This window comes from Oncorhynchus masou, chromosome 13 (assembly GCF_036934945.1).
Source record: "Oncorhynchus masou masou isolate Uvic2021 chromosome 13, UVic_Omas_1.1, whole genome shotgun sequence".
NCBI classification, from domain to species: Eukaryota; Metazoa; Chordata; class Actinopteri; order Salmoniformes; family Salmonidae; genus Oncorhynchus; species Oncorhynchus masou.
Window position 1 is genome coordinate 84,231,180 of NC_088224.1, and position 25,477 is coordinate 84,256,656.

At 46.3% G+C, this 25,477-nt stretch overlaps 1 protein-coding gene across 1 annotated transcript in view; it reads right to left on the reverse strand.

The window, feature by feature from the left end:
* The window catches only part of LOC135553145 (metabotropic glutamate receptor 5-like), a 125,190-nt gene extending 101,366 nt beyond the window's left edge, over window positions 1–23,824 (reverse strand). The window contains exons 1-3 of the mRNA XM_064985291.1: window positions 23,672–23,824; window positions 20,676–21,119; window positions 20,412–20,526 (exon numbers count right to left, since the gene is read on the reverse strand). Coding sequence (XP_064841363.1) covers window positions 20,412–20,526; window positions 20,676–21,119; window positions 23,672–23,824 — 712 coding nt within the window. The remainder of the gene's footprint in view (window positions 1–20,411; window positions 20,527–20,675; window positions 21,120–23,671) is intronic.
* Between the last annotated feature and the right edge of the window lie 1,653 nt (window positions 23,825–25,477).

A 25,477-nucleotide genomic window follows, 5' to 3' on the forward strand; every position in this document is an offset into this window, starting at 1 on the left:
TTAGACCCGCTATGTGAATCTCCCTACTCTAACATTCTTAGCAAAATATTTTAATGTCATCTGTCTGCTCTAATTAAATTTGCTTCCATCCAATTGGCAACAGATTTTCATGTGAATATTAGAAAATCTGCATAATGAAAATATGCGCATTTTCCCACCAGTGGTGTGTTTCCACCAAATGGATTTGTTGCTGATAAAAATCAGTGGGTGTATGTGTTTACATTACATTTTCAACTCTACCGATAGCTTTCTCACAAAAACTGTTGTGTTAAATAGCCAATGTGTCTACTCTGGTCTTGGCACGTGCGCTATAGCCAACAGCTTGCAGATACAGTGTGGGTAGGCTGTGTTGGTAGGTTGGTCTACATGCAGAGATTACTAAGGATATGAGCAAGATTATTTTTATTTGTCAAAAAGGCAGTCAAATGTCGATCATCATGTCACCAGAATCTAATCCCTGGATATTTATTAGAAAGGAGCATCAAGATCACTGCACTTTCACCTCCCTGTGAAGGTCATCAGACCTTTCACCTCCCTGTGAAGGTCATCAGACCTTTCACCTCCCTGTGAAGGTCATCAGACCTTTCACCTCCCTGTGAAGGTCATCAGAACTTTCTCCTCCCTGTGAAGTTCATCAGACCTTTCACCTCCCTGTGAAGGTCATCAGACATTTCACCTCCCTGTGAAGGTCATCAGAACTTTCACCTCCCTGTGAAGGTCATCAGAACTTTCACCCCCCTGTGAAGGTCATCATAAGTTATTTCATCTGTAGCCTAATAAACTGCATGGTTTCCCGAGTCGTAGTTGGAGGACCACACAACATATCATTACGTGACTCCAAGTTTACTTTCGATATGATGGTTATATCAATATTTGACACAAAAAGATCCCACCTTGTCTAGCGTATTTTGTTTTGTCAATATTTGGAATGTTTAGCGACAAATATTTCATTTCATTACATTTTTTATCCAACATATACTTTACTCTCGCATAAAAATGTTGGATGGAAACCTGATCATTGAAAGATGGGAATCTGTAGGATTTCCCCTTGTGTCACACCCGGACCATAGTTTGCTTTGTATGTTTCTATGTTTTGTTTGGTCAGGGTGTGATATGAGTGGGCATTCTATGTTACATGTCTAGTTTGTCTAGTTCTATGTTTGGCCTGATATGGTTCTCAATCAGAGGCAGGTGTTAGTCATTGTCTCTGATTGGGAACCATATTTAGGTAGCCTGTTTGGTGTTGGGTTTTGTGGGTGATTGTTCCTGTCTCTGTGTTTGTTTGCACCAGAATAGGCTCGGTCACTTTGGTTTTTCTTTTTTCCTTGTTTTGGAAGAGAAGAGAAGAGAATGTGAGACTGGTGCGCCATTCTCCTTGCGGAGACACGGTCGGTCCCTGGGATTGGGCTGGCCAACATGATTCGGTTTGCTTGGAAGGAAAAGGAGTTGGAGCCTTTAGGACGGGAAACTTTTGGAAGGACAATATTGATGGGGATTCTAAAGCTGACGGTGAAGGACGTGTTTTGTTTCCAAGGCAACTCGTTGGAGGGAGCATACGACGTGCCACTACATACAGAGGAAAAAAACAATGATATTCTGAGAAGGGCAAGAGCAGTGGGAGGTGAGAAGCCGATGAGCCACTATGAAATAACAAGCCTGGCGAAGAACAACTTTAGGGTTGTAACTGTCAACATATACAACCCATACGTTAAGGATGAAGAGGTGAGGGCCTTTCTCCTCAGCAAGGCACCTCAAAGACTCTCTTGGGTTTTGGAATGGGAGGAGAAGTTTCCAGGCCCTCCTCAGGGAGGACCCAAAGGGACATGGTGGCTACCTCCATCCTCCTGCTATGTTCTCCCTGGGGGCTGACAGGGGGACATTGTTTTATGCACGTCTGCCTCCATTTTGCAGGCGCTGTACGGCCTATGGCCATATCTTCGCCTCGTGCAGCGCAAGAAAATGCAGATTTTGTGGATCTGGGGAGCACGAGGCGAGGGATTGTGACAAGCCTAAGGCGTGCCACTAGTGTGGCTCGTCAGCACACCTGTGGCGAGGGTGCCCGGCTCGTCAGAGGTCATACGCGTCTGCGGCTGGTGGGGGAGCAGGGGCGGGGGATGGGGGAAGAAGAGGAGGGGAAGGAAGCACGCCTCATGACCAGAGTACAGGTCCAGAGGGGAAGGCCGCAAGGAAGGAGGAGGAGCAAGAAGCGGCGGATGGAAGAGAGAAGGAAACGGAAGGCACTGGAGTAGGAGAACCAGGAAAAGCGGCGGAAGAAGGCAAGCGAGTGGAGGAGCATGAGAGAGAAGAAAGCGAGGGAGGGGTGGTGGAGAAGGAGACGGTGGAAGAGCAAGTGGACTGGGGGGAAAGTGCCCTGGTGGAAGAGATGAGGGGTATGGTGGAGGAGCTGGCGGGGGGGGGGTATCTCTCCACTGCCGCCATCACCAAAGAAGAGAATGAAGAGGAGGGTGCGATTGGCCGACAATGAGAGGGAGGGGATGGTCAAGAGAGTGATGGGGTGGGAGAAACCTCTGGGTTGCTGCTGGTTTCCCCAGACCCTCAACTTCTGGTGGGTGGGGTCACACCTAACAAGACTCAGGACTGGGTACAGGAGGAGGTGGGGAGTTTTTTGTTTGGGGACTCAGCCTCCCCTATTTTTTTTCAAACTAGCTGCAGCGCTGGGGAGGGGGAGGAGTGTGGGGGTAGACCCAGGGTGCAGGGCACCCCGGAGCCAAACACTATTCCTGCATCCTGGGTTGGTGAGATGGAGGAAGAGGGGGGGATGTCGATGGTGTTTTCACAGGTAGATATGGAGCAGGGGAGCATCGGGTGAGTCTCCTGTTTTTGTTTTTTTGTGTCTGGGTTTAGTATTTGAGTGTATTACATGTTTTTATTACATGGGGTCTAATTTTACTTTTGTTAGTTTAAATGTAAGGGGTTTAAGGGATTTTGTTAAGAGGAGGGCGGTTTTTAGTTATTTGGAGGGTGTGGGGTTTGATTTTTGTTTTTTACAGGAGGTTCACCTGAGGGATGGAGGGGATGTTAGTAGGTTTAAGAGGGAGTGGGACAAGGGGGAGTCGGTTTGGGGTATTGGGGGGGATTTTGTGTGGGCACAGGGAGGTAAAAGTGGAGGGTTCTTTTGTGGTGATGCAGGGGAGGGTTATAGGGGTGGATGTCACGATAAGGGATTGTAAATTTGGATTAGTGGTGGTGTATGGGCCACAGGTGGTGGCAGACAGGAGGGAGATGGTGGACTGTCTGGCGCCCCTGTGTGTCACAAATAGGAAATTAGTGATAGGGGGGGATTTTAATACAGATTTAGGAATAGGGGGGATAGCAGTGCAGGCGCCATCACCGGGCTAATGGCTTGCCATGTTATGGTTGATGGTGGCCTGCACACTACTCCGAAAATGGCCGGTCCTACATGGCGCAACTCCAGGGGGGTTGCGCGGAGGCTCGACTATATTTTTGTACCCAGGTCTTTGGGTAAGTTGTCTGGGCGGCTGTTGCCTGTTTTCTTTTCGGATCACGACGGGGTGCTCCGGCAGGTGGGGTCGCCAGTCTGCCTCTTTGGTAGGGGGTACTGGAAGTTAGATTGGGAGGTGCTGGAGGAGCAGGCTTTTGTTGACGGGTTTTTTGGTTTCTTTTGGAGGCTTGAAGGCCTCCGGTCCTTGTGCGAGGGGATGTTAGAGTGGTGGGAATTAGTTAAGGTCGAGGATTAGGGCTTTTATAATAGGGTATTGCAAGAGGAAAAAAAGGGAGGAGAGGAGGGAGGTGGATCGTATCCAAAGGTTAATTGAACTCGAGTACGAGGCAGGCAACCTCGGCAGGTCGTTTGACTGGGAGAGTTCCGCAACGCTAAAGGCGCAGCTCAGGGAGTTGCAGGAGCGGAAGGCTCGAGTTTTGCTGGAGCGTGCGCATAGTGGCTTTCTAGAACACAATGAGACTTGTTCTGCTATGTTCTTTAAGTCAGTTAGGGCCAGACAGAGTAGGAAGGTAATGCATGGCGTTAGGGAAGAAAATGGTAGTATAGTTAGAGAACCAGAGGATATGGTCAGGGTGACAACTGATCATTTCCAAGGTTTATTTAAGGAAAGGAAAATAGATGTAGAGGAGGGAAATGTGTTTTTAGAACACTTGTCCAGGCGGTTGCCGGTGGACATTGGAGAAGTGATGGAGGCCCAGATCTCACTAGAAGAGGTTGAGAGCGCTCTTAGGAGGATGGGAAAAGGGAAGGTGCCTGGGATGGATGGGCTGCCGGCTGAGTTTTATCTCAAGTTTTGGGGTATACTTGGACCAGTGGTTCTCGAAGTCTTGAAGGCCATCCTTGAGACGGGGGTCCCGGGGGGATCAATGGCTGTTGGTGTGCTGTCACTTTTATATAAGAAGGGGGAAGTAACAGACCTTTGCAACTGGCGGCCGTTGACCATGCTGTGTGTAGATTACAAGCTACTTGCAAAGGTTTTAGCAGACCGGTTGCGCACAGCCCTTCCCTACGTCATCCATGAGGATCAGATGTGCGGGGTAGAGGGCCGCTCTATTAGATGGAACCTACAGTTAATCAGGGACTCCATCGCTTGGGTTGAAGATAGAGGATTGCCTTTAATGGTAGCAGCGCTAGATCAGGCGAAAGCCTTTGATCGCGTGAATAGATCCTTTTTATTCAGAGTGTTAGGTCGATTAGGATTTGGGGAGAAGTTCATAGGATGGATTCGAACATTATATGTCGGAGCGGGGTGCCGAGTTAGTGTAAATAGTCACTTGGGTGACGTTTTTCACCTCTCGTCTGGGGTCAGGCAGGGGTGCCCACTCTCGGCTCTCCTCTTCGTTCTGTACATGGAGCCTCTGGGGGCTGCCATTAGGGCAGACACAGGGGTGGAAGGCTTGCTGATCCCTGGAAGTGGTGGGCTGCGTGTTAAGATGACGCAGTACGCCGACGACACTTCCTTGCTGCTATGCAAGGACTCATGCCTGACAAGGTCCCTTGCCATCTTTGGGGATTTCACCCGAGCGTCGGGTGCGGTTCTGAACCATGCAAAGTCTTCCGTCAAGTTTTTCGGAAGATGGCGCGGTAGAACGGATGTGCCCGGGGGGTTATCTCTCTGTGAGGGGGCCCTGAGGATTCTCGGGGTCCATTTTGAGACCTCCGGCTCAGCGACGCTAAACTGGAACATGCGTATCGCAGTGGTACAGAGGAAGCTAGCAATGTGGAAGGCTAGATATTTGTCATTTATGGGCAAAGTCCTGGTCCTAAAGGTGGATGTGTTGCTGTCTCTTTTGTTTTTGGCGTACATCTACCCATTGCCGGCTTGTCTGAGGATGCCTTTAGTGAGGCTTGTGTTTCAGTTCATGTGGAGTGGCAGGTGCGAGTGGGTCGCCAGGGCACGCATGCTCTGTCCCATCGGGGAGGGAGGTAGGGGGTACCACATTTCCCCCTCAAACTGGACGCAATTTTTGTTTCTTTCTTGTTAACGGAGCTTGCTCATCCAGTGATACATCCGTCCGGTTACCTCCTGCGAGTGTTCTTCTCATATCAGGCGAGAAGCGTAATGGTGTGGTCTAACACGGGTCCTCGAGCGGAACAGCTGCCGTGGCACTTTGGTCATGCGGCCAAGTGGCTGCGTGCGCACCCTGAGGTTGAAGTTGCCCGAGTAGGTTTAGATCATAGGCACCTGTACGAGGAGGTCAAAGGCAGGGAGTCCGGCGCCTGTAGTGGGCATCTCGGAAGTGGTCTGGGAGGGAGTGCAGGCGCGGGGTCTGGACAACAGGCTCAAGGACCTGAATTGGTTGAGCCTCCATAAGTGCTTACCGGTACGTTCCATCATGTACCGGTATAGTTTGGTGCAATCCCCCACCTGTCCAAGATCCTCTTGTGGCAGGGAGGAGACTGTGCGCCATGTCTTTTGAGACTGTGCCTTTGCCGGAGTAGTATGGGCTAGGGCACGGGTGTTGTTAGGTTTGTTAAGGGGGGATTTTGTATTGACGTGGGCCAGGTTAGAGAGGGGTGTAGGGAGAGCGAGAGGGACGGATAGGGACAGGTTTCTGCTCTGGCTTCTCATGAGTCTCTTTAAACGGGGGCTGTGGGAAGCCAGGCAGAACATGGTGAAGACAGGGAGAGATTGGGGGGTGGAAGGGATAGTGAGGAGGGTGGAAGGAGATTTGAGGGGGAGGATGAAGGGGGAGGAGAGGAGAGGAAGTGGGGGCAGCATGCTGCTCGGGAGAGGTGGAAGGGGGTTTAGGGCTGGGTGTTATTTAGATTTGTAAGGGGATATATTAGGGACGGGGAGATAGGGAAAGGTAGTTTGTAGGGTGACGGGGAGGGAAGATGCTCCCCTGAGGTTTTGTTTGGGGTTGTTGTTTAGTTAAATTAAAATACCATTATTGGAGTATGTATGAAAATTATGAGTTGTAAAGAATGAATGGTATTGAAGGTAATAAATTATTTTTTATTAAAAAAAAATGTAAAAAGTTTAGGCTGTTTCGGTTTCCACGTTACGTTTATTGTTTTTGTATTGATTCGTGTTCCTTTTTTTTCATTAAAACATGAATTTTGGCACCTTGGTCCGACTCTCTTTCACATGAAGAAAACCGTTACAGAATCACCCACCACAACAGGACCAAGCGGCGTGGCAACAAGCAGCAGCAGCAGCAGCTGCAGCAGTGGGAGAGGCTGCATTATTTGGAAGACTGGACATGGGAGGATGAGTTGGACGGTAAAGGACCCTGGGTATAGCCTGGAGAATATCACCGCCCCAAAGAAGAGCTGGAGGCGGTGAAGGCGGAGAGGCGCTGGTATGAGGAGGCAGCACGGCAGCGTGGATGGAAGCCCGAGAGTCAGCCCCAAAAATGTATTGGGGGGTGGCTCACAGGAAGTATGGCGAAGCCAGGTAGGAGACCTGCGTCAACTTCCTGTGGTTACCGGGGGGCTAGAGAGACCGGGCAGGCACCGTGTTATGCCGTGAAGCGCACGGTGTCCCCAGTGCAGGTGCATAGCCCGGTGCGATACATACCAGCTCCGCGTATCAGCCGGGCTAGAGTGGGCATTGAGCCAAGTGCCATGAAGCCGGCTCTACGCATCTGGTCTCCAGTGCGTCTCCTTGGGCCAGCTTACATGGTACCAGCCTTGCGCACGGTGTCCCCGGTTCGCCTGCATAGCCCAGTGCGGGCTATTCCACCTCGCCGCACTGGCAGGGCGACCGGGACCATTCAATCGGGTAAGGTTGGGCAGGCTCAGTGCTCAAGAGCTCCAGTGTGCCTGCACGGTCCGGTCTATCCGTCACCACCTCCACGCACCAGCCCTCCGGTGGCAGCCCCCCACACCAGGCTGTCATTAACATACTGTATATATAAGAAGGTGAGAGCAGGGTGACTGGCTCCCCTAGAGGACAGAGTCTGGAACCCAGGCCACAAACACCAATGTCAAACTCCCTAGCCAATGCCCCAATCATCTAGGACATGTGCTTTTTGGGCCAGTATAGTTAAGCCCTGTAAAGAAGAAGCCCTAACCCCTCCTCCCTAGGCACTTTTGTAAATGAAACAATTTGATTAAACAATAGGGTGAATGTACTTTGAAGTAAATCTCAGCTCTGTTAAAAATACACTCAAGACAAACTATTTTATTGATCATAGTGATTCAGGAGTAACATTAAAACAGGTTAACATGCCCCACCAACAACTAAACAGAAAGCCCTTAAATTACTGGAATAAATCAATCAAATCAATGATGAAAATAGTCAAATGAATCGATACCTGACACAGACATGTTTGTGAAGCAGGAAAATGGGAGTACCATGAGACAAGAGGTTCTAATCTCAGCAGGAAGATGGGAGTACCGTGAACCAAGAGGTTCTAATCTCAGCAGGAAAATGGGAGTACCATGAGACAAGAGGTTCTAATCTCAGCAGGAAGATGGGAGTACCGTGAACCAAGAGGTTCTAATCTCAGCAGGAAGATGGGAGTAGTGAACCAAGAGGTTCTAATCTCAGCAGGAAGAACGTGAACCAAGAGGTTCTAATCTCAGCAGGAAGATGAGAGTACTGTGAACCAAGAGGTTCTAATCTCATCTGGAAGATGGGAGTACTGTGAACCAAGAGGTTCTAATCTCATCTGGAAGATGGGAGTACTGTGAACCAAGAGGTTCTAATCTCAGCAGGAAAATGGGAGTACCGTGAACCAAGAGGTTCTAATCTCAGCAGGAAGATGGGAGTTCTAATCTACAGGAAGATGGGAGTACTGTGAACCAAGAGGTTCTAATCTCAGCAGGAAAATGGGAGTACCGTGAACCAAGAGGTTCTAATCTCAGCAGGAAGATGGGAGTACCGTAAACCAGGAGGTTCTAATCTCAGCAGGAAGATGGGAGTACCGTGAACCAAGAGGTTCTAATCTCAGCTGGAAGATGAGAGTACCGTGAACCAAGAGGTTCTAATCTCAGCAGGAAAATAGGAGTACCGTGAACCAAGAGGTTCTAATCCTCAAGTGAGGACATACTTACTGTATAAATGAACATGCAAATATGTAAATTGAAAACACTATGTTAAAAGCCGAGAGATTGTGCAAGTATCCTTGGCAACAGACAAAGAGCTATGAATTGATCAGTGGTTCACCAATAAGAGCCTTGATTGACTTGGCGAAATGAACAAGACCTGACGTGTAATGAAATAGTTTTTGGGGGATAACTTTTTTTGGTGGGGGGACCATCAGGAGATGTCCTGACAACTATTACACAGAATGGTTCCTGCACGTTCCCATGAAGCAGGTCTAGAACATTCATATCTTATGTTCAATGAACTTGGCAACCATGTTCTGTGTATGTATTGTAGGTGTGCTGGAATGTGTATGGGCTCAGTAACTATAACTACTGCTATGTGGAAGCTAGAGACAGACAGTGTGTTAGGGCTCAGTAACTATAACTACTGCTATGTGGAAGCTAGAGACAGACAGTGTGTTAGGGCTCAGTAACTATAACTACTGCTATGTGGAAGCTAGAGACAGACAGTGTGTTAGGGCTCAGTAACTATAACTACTGCTATGTGGAAGCTAGAGACAGACAGTGTGTTAGGGCTCAGTAACTATAACTACTGCTATGTGGAAGCTAGAGACAGACAGTGTGTTAGGGCTCAGTAACTATAACTACTGCTATGTGGAAGCTAGAGACAGACAGTGTGTTAGGGCTCAGTAACTATAACTACTGCTATGTGGAAGCTAGAGACAGACAGTGTGTTAGGGCTCAGTAACTATAACTACTGCTATGTGGAAGCTAGAGACAGACAGTGTGTTAGGGCTCAGTAACTATAACTACTGCTATGTGGAAGCTAGAGACAGACAGTGTGTTAGGGCTCAGTAACTCTAACTACTGCTATGTGAAAGCTAGAGACAGACAGTGTTTTAGGGCTCAGTAATAAGAACCATTGTGTATCACTGTAATGACACAACCACTCTGACCGGACTAGACATCAATTAACTCTGAGTGAAATGGTCTCTCATCTCTCCATCTCTCTCTCTTTCATTACCTCTATCCTCCTATTTCACTTTAATCCTGTGCTGCTTAGAATTACCTAGGGTACATAGACATACCTAGAGTACATAGACATACCTAGGGTACATAGACATACCTAGGGTACATAGACATACCTAGAGTACATAGACATACCTAGAGTACATAGACATACCTAGAGTACATAGACATACCTAGAGTACATAGACATACCTAGAGTACATAGACATACCTAGGGTACATAGAAATACCTAGAGTACATAGACATACCTAGAGTACATAGACATACCTAGGGTACATAGACATACCTAGAGTACATAGACATACCTAGAGTACATAGAAATACCTAGAGTACATAGAAATACCTAGAGTACATAGAAATACCTAGAGTACATAGAAATACCTAGAGTACATAGACATACCTGGAGTACATAGACATACCTAGGGTACATAGACATACCTAGAGTACATAGACATACCTAGAGTACATAGAAATACCTAGAGTACATAGAAATACCTAGAGTACATAGAAATACCTAGAGTACATAGAAATACCTAGGTACATAGACATACCTAGAGTACATAGACATACCTAGAGTACATAGACATACCTAGAGTACATAGACATACCTAGGGTACATAGACATACCTAGAGTACATAGAAATACCTAGGGTACATAGAAATACCTAGAGTACATAGAAATACCTAGGGTACATAGAAATGCCTAGGTACATAGAAATACCTAGAGTACATAGACATACCTAGGGTACATAGAAATGCCTAGGGTACATAGAAATACCTAGAGTACATAGACATACCTAGGGTACATTGAAATGCCTAGGGTACATAGACATACCTAGGGTACATAGAAATGCCTAGGGTACATATAAATAACCAGGGTACATAGAAATGACTAGGGTACATATAAATACCCAGGGCACATAGAAATACCTAGGGTACATAGAAATACCCAGGGTACATTGAAATGCCTAGGGTACATAGAAATACTCAGGGTACATAGAATACCTAGGGTACATATAAATAACCAGGGTACATATACATGCCAAGGGTACATAGCAATACCCAGGGTACATAGAAATACCCAGGGTACATCGCAATGCCTAGGGTACATATAAATACATATGGTACATAGAAATGCATAAGTTACATAGAAATACCCAGGGTACATAGAAATGCCTAGGGTACATATACATACCCAGGGTACATATAAATATCTAAGGTACATAGAAATACCCAGGGTACATAGAAATGCCTAGGGTACATAGAAATACCAAGGGTACATCAAAATACCTAGGGTAAATAGAAATGCCTATGGTACATAGAAATGCATAGGGTACATAGACATACCCAGGGTACATAGAAATGCCTAGGGTGCATAGAAATACCCAAGGTACATAGAAATGCCTAGGGTAAATAGAAATGCCTAGGGTACATAGAAATGCATAGGGTACATATAAATATCAAGGGTACATAGAAATGCATAGGGTACATAGAAGTGCCTAGGGTACATAGAAGTGCCTAGGGTACATATAAGTGCCTAGGGTACATAGACATACCCAGGGTACATATAAATACCTAGGGTACATATAAATACCCAGGGTACATATAAATACCAAGGGTACATGCCCAGGGTAAATATAAATGCCTATGGTATATAGAAATGCCTAGGGTACATATAAATGCCTAGGGTACATATAAATGCCTAGGGTATATAGAAATGCCTAGGTTATATAGAAATACCCAGGGTACATATAAATGCCTAGGATAGAGTGAATGGCAGTCAGTGTAACAGTCAGAGTGACAGTCAATCATGTTTCAGAGACAGTTAAACACAACAACTCAGTGTACTCTTCAAAGGTGGCAATATAGGCCAATACTCTCTAACACACACTCAATACACGCAAGCACATACACACAAGTTAGTGTCTGGTGAGGATATGTCTCTCCTACAACATCAATGCATTACACACACAAACACACACATAAACACACACACACACACAAACACACAAATTCCAACCAGACACTTTTGACCCTGTTTACCATGGCAACAACCCAGGCACATCCCATTAATCTCAGTGAACGACCTCTTCACTACCTCTCACACACATCCACACACACTCTTTCTATCTCTCTCTCCCACACACTCCAATTCAACAGTTTTAATCCCCTGAGAGGTATCATCTCTGCCCAAATAAGCACCGTCCATTTAATGTTCCCTCTCAGGAGAGCAGAGAGACAACTCTGTCACTCAGTACTTTGGGGAGAGGGGGAGAGAGAGAGGGGAGAGGGAGAGAGAGAGAGAGAGAGGGGCGGAGGACAGAGGGATGGAGAGAGGGGAGGAGGACAGAGGGATGGAGAGAGGGGATGGAGAGAGGGGAGGAGGACATGGAGAGAGAGGAGAGAGGGGAGAGAGAGATGGGGAGAGAGGACAGAGAGAGGGAGAGAGGAGAGAGAGAGAGAGAGAGAGAGAGAGAGAGAGAGATGGTTAGGGGGTACTTGGTTGTGAGTGTTTGTCAGAATGTGTCAGTATGTATGACGCACAAAGCTCAGCCTTTCTCAATATCATTTCAGGAAATGGATTTGAATTGAAGCAATGATGTGAAAAATCCTCTGAGAGAAAAAATGATGGATCATTTTCAAGTCATGGTCTGAATGTCCTGGAGTTGACAAGGAGTTGAGCCCAGGTGTGGTCTAAGGTAAATCCCAACAGGGTTAGTCTCCTCAGAAATTCCTCCCTTTACCTGGGCTGTCTGAGAAGTCCCAGGAAACAAATACCAGGAAACAAATACCCCTATTCTCTGATCCTTTTTCTCCTCCTGTATCCTCTCCTCCATGTGCGGACTACGGACTACGGACTACGGACTACAGACTTCAAACGACAGACTATGGATTTATTACTATGGACTTATGACTATGGACTTATGACTCTGGACTTGCAACTACAGACTTCAAACGACAGACTATGGAATTATGACTATGGAATTATGACTATGGAATTATGACTATGGAATTATGACTATGGAATTATGACTATGGAATTATGACTATGGAATTATGACTATGGAATTATGACTATGGACTTGTGACTATGGATTTATGACTATGGACTTGTGACTATGGACTTATGACAATGGATTTTCGACTACAGACTTACAACCACAGACTTCAGACGACAGACTGCAGAATGCCTATTTAATCGGTTATCCCTGGCTGCTCCTCCTCCCTATCCTCCATCTCTCCCCCTACCTATCCCTCCTCCCTATCCTCCATCTCTCCCCCTACCTATCCCTCCTCCATCTCTCCCCTACCTATCCCTCCTCCATCTCTCCCCTACCTATCCCTCCTCCATCTCTCCCCTACCTATCCCTCCTCCATCTCTCCCCTACCTATCCCTCCTCCATCTCTCCCCTACCTATCCCTCCTCCATCTCTCCCCTACCTATCCCTCCTCCATCTCTCCCCTACCTATCCCTCCTCCATCTCTCCCCTACCTATCCCTCCTCCATCTCTCCCCTACCTATCCCTCCTCCATATCCTCCATCTCTCCCCTACCTATCCCCCTCCATCTCTCTATCCCTCCTCCATCCTCCATCTCCCCCTACATATCCCTCCTCCCTATCCTCCATCTCTCCCCTTCCTATCCCTCCTCCCTATCCTCCATCTCTCCCCTACATATCCCTCCTCCTCATCCTCCATCTCTCCCCCTACATATCCCTCCTCCCTATCCTCCATCTCTCCCCTACCTATCCCTCCTCCATATCCTCCATCTCTCCCCTACCTATCCCTCCTCCTCATCCTCCATCTCTCCCCCTACATATCCCTCCTCCCTCCATCCTACCATCTCTCCCCTCCACACTATCCCCTCATCCTCCATCTCTCTATCCTCCATCCTCTCCCCCTACCTATCCCTCCTCCCTATCCTCCATCTCTCCCCTACCTATCCCTCCTCCATCCTCCATCCTCCATCTCTCCTCCCCTACATATCCCTCCTCCCCATCCTCCATCTCTCCCCTACCTATCCCTCCTCCCATATCCTCCATCTCTCCCCTACCTATCCCTCCTCCATATCCTCCATCTCTCCCCTACCTATCCCTCCTCCTCATCCTCCATCTCTCCCCTAACTATCCCTCCTCCCTACCCTCCATCTCTCCCCAACCTATCCCTCCTCACCATCCTCCATCTCTCCCCTACCTATCCCTCCTCCCCATCCTCCATCTCTCCCCTACCTATCCCTCCTCCCTATCCTCCATCTCTCCCCTATCCCTCCTCCCCATCCTCCATCTCTCCCCTACCTATCCCTCCTCCCCATCCTCCATCTCTCCCCTACCTATCCATCCCCTCCTCCCCATACTCCTACCCCCCTCTCTCGCTATTCTACCTATCCCTCCCTATAAAAGGTAGACAACCACACAGCCACACACACAAACACACAGCCACACACACATACACTCAGTCACACACAATACATATACGGCCATACACAAGGGACAGAGCTGTACCTCCAGTTGACACTGTGACATGACAATTGGCTCATTCATCCCCCTCCTCTCCCCTGTAACTATTCCCCAGGTCGTTGCTGTAAATGAGAATGTATTCAGCAACTTACCTGGTAAAATAAAGGTAAAATCAATCCAAGAGAGCTGTGGAAGGAAATAACATCTCTACCACACATAGTAAACGATAGGAAGTTCTGAGGCCCTTACTCAGTTCCTAGGTTCATCACTGTCACCGCTACACACACGCACATACTTCCTAAACATATGCTGCAACACACAGAAACACCTTTTCACACACACCCGCTGTCGCTGTAGGACAGACAGAGAGCATGAGATATGATCAAGCATCTCTCATTCAGGTGATTTACTCATCATTCTGACTCCTCCTCCTCAGCCCAGAGTTTACCAACGACCATATCTATAAAGGATGCTGACAGAGACATCCAGTATATTCACACTCTCATTTAAAAACCCACACTTAACATGTCTCCCTTTCCATTGTACTATCTCACCCGGTCTCTCCCTCTTTCTTTGAATCTCTCTTCCTCTTCGTCTCCTTTTCCCTCCTGTTTTTCTTCCATCACCCTCTAACCTCTCTCTTCCTCTGTGTTTATGTTCCCTCTAACCTCTAACCTCTCTCTTCCTCTGTGTTTATGTTCCCTCTAACCTCTAAACTCTCTCTTCCTCTGTGTTTATGTTCCCTCTAACCTCTCTCTTCCTCTGTGTTTATATTCCCTCTAACCTCTAACCTCTCTCTTCCTCTGTGTTTATGTTACCTCTAACCTCTCTCTTCCTCTGTGTTTATATTCCCTCTAACCTCTAACCTCTCTCTTCCTCTGTGTTTGTTACCTCTAACCTCTCTCTTTCTCTGTGTTTATGTTTCTAACCTCTAACTCTCTAACCTCTCTCTCTTCCTCTGTGTTTATGTTCCCTCTAACCTCTCTCTTCCTCTGTGTTTATGTTCCCTCTAACCTCTAACCTCTCTCTTTCTCTTTGTTTATGTTCCCTCTAACTTCTAACCTCTCTTCCTCTGTGTTTATGTTCCCTCTAACCTCTAACCTCTCTTTTCCTCTGTGTTTATGTTCCCTCTAACCTCTCTCTTCCTCTGTGTTTATGTTCCCTCTAACCTCTAACCTCTCTCTTCCTCTGTGTTTGTTCCCTCTAACCTCTCTCTTTCTCTGTGTTTATGTTCCCTCTAACCTCTAACCTCTCTCTTCCTCTGTGTTTATGTTCCCTCTAACCTCTAACCTCTCTTTTCCTCTGTGTTTATGTTCCCTCTAACCTCTCTCTTCCTCTGTGTTTATGTTCCCTCTAACCTCTAACCTCTCTCTTCCTCTGTGTTTATGTTCCCTCTAACCTCTCTCTTCCTCTGTGTTTATGTTCCCTCTAACCTCTAACCTCTCTCTTCCTCTGTGTTTTTGTTCCCTCTAACTCTCTCTTTCTCTGTGTTTATGTTCTCTCTAACCTCTAACCTCTCTCTTCCTCTGTGTTTATGTTCCCTCTAACCTCTAACCTCTCTCTTCCTCTGTGTTTATGTTCCCTCTAACCTCTAACCTCTCTTTTCCTCTGTGTTTTTGTTCCCTCTAACCTCTAACCTCTCTTTTCCTCTGTGTTTTTGTTCCCTCTAACCTCTCTCTTTCTCTTTGTTTATGTTCCCTCTAACTTCTAACCTCTCTCTTCCTCTGTGTTTATGTTCCCTCTAACCTCTAACCTCTCTTTTCCTCTGTGTTTATGTTCCCTCTAACCTCTCTCTTCCTCTGTGTTTATGTTCCCTCTAACCTCTAACCTCTCTCTTCCTCTGTGTTTATGTTCCCTCTAACCTCTCTCTTTCTCTGTGTTTATGTTCCCTCTAACCTCTAACCTCTTTCTTCCTCTGTGTTTATGTTCCCTCTAACCTCTAACCTCTCTTTTCCTCTGTGTTTATGTTCCCTCTAACCTCTCTCTTCCTCTGTGTTTATGTTCCCTCTAACCTCTAACCTCTCTCTTCCTCTGTGTTTATGTTCCCTCTAACCTCTCTCTTCCTCTGTGTTTATGTTCCCTCTAACCTCTAACCTCTCTCTTCCTCTGTGTTTTTGTTCCCTCTAACCTCTCTCTTTCTCTGTGTTTATGTTCCTCTAACCTCTAACCTCTCTCTTCCTCTGTGTTTATGTTCCCTCTAACCTCTAACCTCTCTCTTCCTCTGTGTTTATGTTCCCTCTAACCTCTAACCTCTCTTTTCCTCTGTGTTTTTGTTCCCTCTAACCTCTAACCTCTCTTTTCCTCTGTGTTTTTGTTCCCTCTAACCTCTCTCTTTCTCTGTGTTTATGTTCCCTCTAACCTCTAACCTCTCTCTTTTCCTCTGTGTTTTTGTTCCCTCTAACCTCTCTCTTTCTCTGTGTTTTTGTTCCCTCTAACCTCTAACCTCTCTTTTCCTCTGTGTTTTTGTTCCCTCTAACCTCTCTCTTCCTCTGTGTTTATGTTCCCTCTAACCTCTAACCTCTCTCTTTCTCTGTGTTTATGTTCCCTCTAACCTCTCTCTTCCTCTGTGTTTATGTTCTCTCTAACCTCTAACCTCTCTCTTCCTCTGTGTTTATGTTCCCTCTAACCTCTAACCTCTCTCTTTCTCTGTGTTTATGTTCCCTCTAACCTCTAACCTCTCTTTTCCTCTGTGTTTATGTTCCCTCTAACCTCTAACCTCTCTCTTCCTCTGTGTTTATATTCCCCTGTACTTTTCTTTCTTTCTCCCTCTCTTTTACTGTCTCCTGTTCTCTCTCTTCCTGTTTCCATGATCCTCCTTTCTGCTTTATCTCTCTCTCATCATATCACTGTCCCCTTCCTCCTTCTCGCTCTCCTTTTCTCTCGCTCTCCTTCTCCATCTCTCTAGAAGAGGCAGAGCAGTCGTCTTTGAGAAATGAGATGAGACGAGACAAACACTACTGTTTCTGTTCCTCCTTCCTTACTGTGACACTTACAGAAACACTCCTAAATCCTCGTATTCACAACACAGAGACAGAAAGCCTCGTATTCACAACACAGAGACAGAAAGCCTCGTATTCACAACACAGAGACAGAAAGCCTCGTATTCACAACACAGAGAAAGAAAGCCTTGTATTCACAACACAGAGACAGAAAGCCTCATATTCACAACACAGACAGAAACGTATTCACAACACAGAGACAGAAAGCCTCGTATTCACAACACAGAGACAGAAAGCCTCGTATTCACAACACAGAGACAGAAAGAGTATTCACAACACAGAGCCTCGTATTCACAACACAGAGAGAGAAAGCCTTGTATTCACAACACAGAGACAGAAAGCCTCGTATTCACAACACAGAGAAAGAAAGCCTCGTATTCACAACACAGAGACAGAAAGCCTCATATTCACAACACAGAGACAGAAAGCCTCGTATTCACAACACAGAGACAGAAAGCCTCGTATTCACAACACAGAGACAGAAAGCCTCGTATTCACAACACAGAGACAGAAAGCCTTGTATTCACAACACAGAGACAGAAAGCCTCGTATTCACAACACAGAGACAGAAAGCCTCGTATTCACAACACAGAGAGAGAAAACCTCGTATTCACAACACAGAGAGAGAAAGCCTCGTATTCACAACACAGAGACAGAAAGCCTGTATTCACAACACAGAGCCTGGTATTCACAACACAGAGTCAGAAAGCCTGGTATTCCTTCACAACACAGAAAGCCTTGTATTCACAACACAGAGACAGAAAGCCTTGTATTCACAGCACAGAGACAGAAAGCCTCGTATTCACAACACAGAGAGAAAACCTTGTATTCACAACACAGGGAGAGAAAGCCTCGTATTCACAACACAGAGACAGAAAGCCTCGTATTCACAACACAGAGAGAGAAAGCCTCGTATTCACAACACAGAGACAGAAAGCCTGGTATTCACAACACAGAGTCAGAAAGCCTCGTATTCACAACGCAGAGACAGAAAGCCTCGTATTCACAACGCAGAGACAGAAAGCCTCGTATTCACAACGCAGAGACAGAAAGCCTTGTATTCACAACACAGAGACAGAAAGCCTCGTATTCACAACACAGAGACAGAAAGCCTCGTATTCACAACACAGAGACAGAAAGCCTTGTATTCACAACACAGAGACAGAAAGCCTCGTATTCACAACACAGAGACAGAAAGCCTTGTATTCCCAACACAGAGACAGACACATACATAGAAGTTTGGCCCTTAGGCGATGCTGGGGGGGATGAGGAGTCCAGTGCCAGACACTCTGTGTGTGTGTGTGTGTGTGTGTGTGTGTGTGTGTGTGTGTGTGTGTGTGTGTGTGTGTGTGTGTGTGTGTGTGTGTGTGTGTGTGTGTGTGTAACTCTAATTGACAGTTCAGCTAAAGACCTGCTTCCCTTTGTGGCCAAAGCACAGATTAATTACAGCCAGTCATCAGCGCCCAGAGAGAGGGAGGGCCAGAAGAGGAAGCAATATAGTGGAGAAAAAGAGGCATGGATGTGAGTGGGAGGAGGGAAACACACCAACTCAATATCAAAAACACATTCTCTCAAATGTGCTTGCTTTTATTCTAACCCTGCCACTGTAGGGGGCTTGTATATTCTAACCCTGCCACTGTACTGTACCCTGCCACTGTAGGGGGCTTGTATATTCTAACCCTGCCACTGTAGGGGGCTTGTATATTCTAACCCTGCCACTGTAGGGGGCTTGTATATTCTAACCCTGCCACTGTAGGGGGCTTGTATATTCTAACCCTGCCACTGTAGGGGGGTTTGTATATTCTAACCCTGCCACCATGTAACCCTGCCACTGTAGGGGGGCTAACCCTTGTATATTCTAACCCTGCCACTGTAGGGGGGCTTGTATATTCTAACCCTGCCACTGTAAGGGGGCTTGTATATTCTAACCCTGCCACTGTAGGGGGCTTGTATATTCTAACCCTGCCACTGTAGAGGGGCTTGTATATTCTAACCCTGCCACTGTAGGGGGCTTGTATATTCTAACCCTTCACTGGGGGCTTGTGTATTCTAACCACTGTAGGGGGCCACTGTAGGGGGCTTGTATATTCTAACCCTGCCACTGTAGGGGGGCTTGTATATTCTAACCCTGCCACTGTAACCCTTCCACTGGGGGCTTGTATATTCTAACCCTGCCACTGTAGGGGGGCTTGTATATTCTAACCCTGCCACTGTAGGGGGCTTGTATATTCTAACCCTGCCACTGTAGGGGGGCTTGTATATTCTAACCCTGCCACTGTAGGGGGCTTGTATATTCTAACCCTGCCACTGTAGGGGGGCTTGTATATTCTAACCCTGCCACTGTAGGGGGCTTGTATATTCTAACCCTGCACACTGTACTGGGGGGCTTGTATATTCTAACCCTTCTACTGTAGGGGGGCTTGTATATTCTTGCCACTGTAGGGGGCTTGTATATTCTAACCCTGCCACTGTAGGGGGCTTGTATATTCTAACCCTGCCACTGTAGGGGGCTTGTATATTCTAACCCTCCACTGTAGGGGGGGCCACTGTGCTTGTATATTCTAACCCTGTCACTGTAATAATAATAATAATAATAATAATATATCCCATTTAGCACGCTTTTGTGTACAAGTCGGCTGGGGCCACTACTTTTGCATATGGGTGGCCCCAGTGGGAAACGAACCCACGACTCTTGGCGTTGCAAGCGCCATGCTCTACCGACTGAGCCACACAGGACTGTAGGGGGTTTGTATATTCTAACCCTGCCACTGTAGGGGGGCTTGTATATTCTAACCCTGCCACTGTAGGGGGGCTTGTATATTCTAACCCTGCCACTGTAGGGGGCTTGTATATTCTAACCCTGCCACTGTAGGGGGGCTTGTATATTCTAACCCTGCCACTGTAGGGGGCCTTGTATATTCTAACCCTGCCACTGTAGGGGGCTTGTATATTCTAACCCTGCCACTGTAGGGGGGCTTGTATATTCTAACCCTGTCACTGTAGGGGGTTTGTATATTCTAACCCTGCCACTGTAGGGGGGCTTGTATATTCTAACCCTGCCACTGTAGGGGGGCTTGTATATTCTAACCCTGCCACTGTAGGGGGCTTGTATATTCTAACCCTTCTACTGTAGGGGGGATTGTATATCCTAACCCTGCCACTGTAGGGGCTTGTATATTCTAACCCTGCCACTGTAGGGGGGCTTGTGTATTCTTACCCTTCCACTGTAGGGGGGCTTGTATATTCTAACCCTGCCACTGTAGGGGGCTTGTGTATTCTTACCCTGCCACTGTACTGGGGGGCTTGTGTACTCCTGCCACTGTAGGGGGGCTTGTGTATTCTTACCCTGCCACTGTAGGGGGGCTTGTATATTCTTACCCTGCCACTGTAGGGGGGCTTGTGTATTCTTACCCTGCCACTGTAGGGGGGCTTGTGTATTCTTACCCTCGGTGTGGATGGCAGAGACGTAGCTCCAGTTGTATCTCTTGACAATGTCCACCATGGCTCTGGCCTGCTGAGCATCCGATGGCACCACCCTCATAAAGTACTTATACAAACTCTGTTGGAGAAAACAGTACTTGTAAAGTACTTATACAGACTTTTGGAGAAAACAGTACTTATAAAGTACTTTTAAAATAGATTTAGAATGAAGTAGATCAGAGAAAATAGAATAGATTCAAACAGACTTGAAAATAATTGTGTGCCTACCTTGTCACTGAGGTCCATGCTGGTAGCAGAGTAGGCGATCTGGGGTATGTTGAAGAGCTGTAGGAGGTTCTGGACCTGGATGGCCACAGAGCTGGAGCCTGGTCCTATCAGCCCGACGATGGGCTTCTTCCCCCGCATGGGGGTTGCAGCATGGTCCGCACACCTCGGCCCTCCCCTCCCGTCGGCTCCTCCCCCGCCGCCCCCCCACACACTGCCTCCCCCCACCTCGGCCTCGTCGGAGGACACCAGGGAGTCTCGTATGAACTCAATGCTCTGCTCCAGGGCCACAGCAGAGTGCCAGCAGGAGTCTCTTATCTCACAGCCCAGGCTGATGTTGGGGAGGATACGGGGGTCAGCGTTGATACGGTCTAGAGTGTGCAGCATGGCCTCAACACGCTGGATACCGTACTGCTCGCGCACCGAGCCGCATTTACGTTCGTGTACCTGGGGGAGGAATACACACGTCATCACACACACATATACAGCATCACTAAACACACACACACACACACACACACACACACACACACACACACACACACACACACACACACACACACACACACACACACTGGATAGCGTACTGCTTACGCTATTTAATTTGATTTGATATCTTACACCTTGGGTGGATAACATACACCGTCACACAGTCTGAAATTATTGACACCCCTTGACAAAGAATAGCAAAAATGACTGTATAAAAGAAACAATTCAAAAACTGAGCCATATTGTATGCTAAAACAGTTTTGGGAAATTGTGTTATTTTGTACTAATACAATTGCTCAGAGAAATATATTATGTTTAACAAGTAATAGTTTTCTTCTCAAAAAGGTAGGGGTCAAAATTATTGACACCCCTGTTTTAAATACCTTTAAAACCTTCCTTCACTATGCGAGGATAACAACAGTGTTTTCTGAGTTGGACAACACATTGGGAGAGATCTTAGACCAGTCCTCCAGTCAGACCCCTTTTAGATCCCTGATATCTTTTGTCTGTGCATCTGCACTGTCCTCTTCAATTCAAAGACATCTGCACTGTCCTCTTCAATTCAAAGACATCTGCACTGTCCTCTTCAATTCAAAGACATCTGGACTGTCCTCTTCAATTCAAAGACATCTGGACTGTCCTCTTCAATTCAAAGACATCTGCACTGTCCTCTTCAATTCAAAGACATCTGGACTGTCCTCTTCAATTCAAAGACATCTGCACTGTCCTCTTCAATTCAAAGACATCTGGACTGTCCTCTTCAATTCAAAGACATCTGGACTGTCCTCTTCAATTCAAAGACATCTGGACTGTCCTCTTCAATTCAAAGACATCTGGACTGTCCTCTTCAATTCAAAGACATCTGGACTGTCCTCTTCAATTCAAAGACATCTGGACTGTCCTCTTCAATTCAAAGACATCTGGACTGTCCTCTTCAATTCAAAGACATCTGGACTGTCCTCTTCAATTCAAAGACATCTGGACTGTCCTCTTCAATTCAAAGACATCTGGACTGTCCTCTTCAATTCAAAGACATCTGGACTGTCCTCTTCAATTCAAAGACATCTGGACTGTCCTCTTCAATTCAAAGACATCTGGACTGTCCTCTTCAATTCAAAGACATCTGGACTGTCCTCTTCAATTCAAAGACATCTGGACTGTCCTCTTCAATTCAAAGACATCTGGACTGTCCTCTTCAATTCAAAGACATCTGCACTGTCCTCTTCAATTCAAAGACATCTGCACTGTCCTCTTCAATTCAAAGACATCTGGACTGTCCTCTTCAATTCAAAGACATCTGGACTGTCCTATTCAATTCAAAGACATCTGGACTGTCCTCTTCAATTCAAAGACATCTGGACTGTCCTCTTCAATTCAAAGACATCTGGACTGTCCTCTTCAATTCAAAGACATCTGGACTGTCCTCTTCAATTCAAAGACATCTGGACTGTCCTCTTCAATTCAAAGACATCTGGACTGTCCTCTTCAATTCAAAGACATCTGGACTGTCCTCTTCAATTCAAAGACATCTGGACTGTCCTCTTCAATTCAAAGACATCTGGACTGTCCTCTTCAATTCAAAGACATCTGCACTGTCCTCTTCAATTCAAAGACATCTGGACTGTCCTCTTCAATTCAAAGACATCTGGACTGTCCTCTTCAATTCAAAGACATCTGGACTGTCCTCTTCAATTCAAAGACATCTGGACTGTCCTCTTCACATCTGCACTGTCCTCTTCAACTCAAAGACATCTGGACTGTCCTCTTCGATTCAAAGACATCTGGACTGTCCTCTTCAATTCAAAGACATCTGCACTGTCCTCTTCAATTCAAAGACATCTGGACTGTCCTCTTCAATTCAAAGACATCTGGACTGTCCTCTTCAATTCAAAGACATCTGGACTGTCCTCTTCAATTCAAAGACATCTGAACTGTCCTCTTCAATTCAAACCACAGGTTTTCAATGGGTTTCAAGTCTGGAAGCTAAGATGGCCATTGTAAAATGTTGATTTTGTGGCTGATACATGGTTTCCATTTTGGATTTTGATGTGTGCTTAGGATACTCTTGCTGGAAGATTCACTTGCAGAGGCAACCAGGTTTCTGGTTAAATGTACTGCTAGTGGATAAAGTTCATAATGATGATGACCTTAAGGACCTCAGGAGCAGTGGAAAATAAACAGACCCATAATACTAGAGATCTAGTATCATATTTTACAGTAGGTATGGGGTTATGTTCTGCTCATACTGGTGTGCAGAGCCAAAGAGCTACATTTTAATCTTCTCCAACAAATGTAAACACCTTCTGTTTTCTAAACAGTATTGGCACTTGGATTGGAACCATTTTTTTTAGCAAAAAATATAGCCCAGTATTTAAATGATTTATTGTTTACAGTCATTCTGGCTAATCTTTATCGGGGTGCCAATAATTTCAGACCCCACTGTCCATCACACTCACACCATCTGTCATTCATGTGTACATACAGGATGTCTTAGTCTCAGAGGGTTGTACCTTGTCCGCTGTCGGCTGGTGATGGACAGAGAACAGGGCTCCTATGATGATGTCACCGGGGATGTGTGCCACGACTCGCCGCTCGTTAGCCTGGGCATCGCCAACAGTCCCACGCCACGCCCACATGGGCAGGGCCAGGATGATCCAGATCATCTCATCGGTCAGTTTGTTAACTAAGAATATGTCTTGATGATGTGTCTTGATGATGTGTCTTGATGATGTGTCTTGATGATGTGTCTTGATGATGTGTCTTGATGATATGTCTTGATGATGTGTCTTGATGATGTTCAGTTTGATCAAGAACTATTACGCTTCATAAGAGTAAAGTTCCTCTCCATATTGGGGAGTGGTGGCAAGCCAAACAAACCACACAGAGAAACTCTTCCTCCTCCTGCTGCAGAGGTCAAGGAAAGGCCATTGCCACATTAACAACAATGAGTGCCAGTGAGAAGCTGTGTATCCTGGGAAATACTTTTGAATCCTTCTGGTCGAAAGCGAACTCCACTCTGGTTGGTTGAGGAATATCCTCCTCTATGGTGAAACAGTGGTCTCCATGGTAACAGGTAACAGACAGGTAAAGGGGCGGGTTGTTACCTGTAAACAGAGGTAGTGGGGGGTTAGGGTCTGAATGCGGCAGGGGGAAATCAATCCTTTATAGTGGCTTACTTTGCTGTTTTCACATCAATCTGTTATCTAACTGTGACACATCAGGGAGCAGTGAAGGCTGTCAGAGGGGAGGGAGAACAATAACATACAACACCAGACCAAGCCTCAGAGCACAGGAACCATACCCAGTGGGAACCTATCCAAACAGTTAATACTCTCACATGAATCCTACCAGTTTCACACCATTGCCTCGTCAGAATATCACTATAAGTTGCATGATTGAGGCCTTGTGTAGTTTTTCAAAGGTCCAATTCACAAAACGCTCATGTTGAACAACACAGTCCCTCTACCTAATGTCATAAACTATAACTAAAACTTGTTTGTATTTTAAGCAAATATACTGAACAAAAATATAAACGCAACATGTAAAGTGTTGGTCCCATGTTTCATGAGCGGAAATAAAAGTCCCAGAAATATTTCAGACGCACAAAAAGCTTATTTCACTCCAATTTTGTGCACAAATTTGTTTACATCCCTGTTAATTAGTACACAGGTGCACTTTTGTGCTTGATGACAATAAAATGGCACTCTAAAATGTCCAGTTTTGTCACACAACACAATGCCACAGATGCAATTGGCCTGCTGACTGCAGGAATGTCCATCAGAGCTATTAATTTCTCTACCATAAGCCGCCTCCAACGTCGTTTTAGATGATGAAATTGAGGAGTATTTCTGTGTGTAGTAAAGCCCTTTTGTAGGGAAAAACTCATTCTGATTGACTGTCCTGGTTACCCAATGGATAGGCCTGGCTCCCCAGTGGGTGGTCCTATGCCCTCCCAAACCCACCCATGGCTGCGCCCGTGCTCAGGAATGTGAAATCCATAGATTAGGGCCTAATAAATTTATTTCAATTGACTGATTTCCTTATATGCACTCTAACTCAGTAATATAGTTGAAATTGTTGCATTTATATTTTTGTTCAGTATATATTCAAGCTCAACTCAACTACGCATAACCACATGTCAACCACAGGTAAAACATATTTCAAGGGGCGGGAAGCACGGTACACAGATTCGTTTTTTAGGGGATGGGTCCAGCGTAAATGCTTGAAGTTTTTGATGTTTATGCAGAAAAGACTTGATCAAGGTCGTCGGAATGTTGGCAGAGTGGCGGGCCCAACAGCTCGAGCAGTAGGCGGGA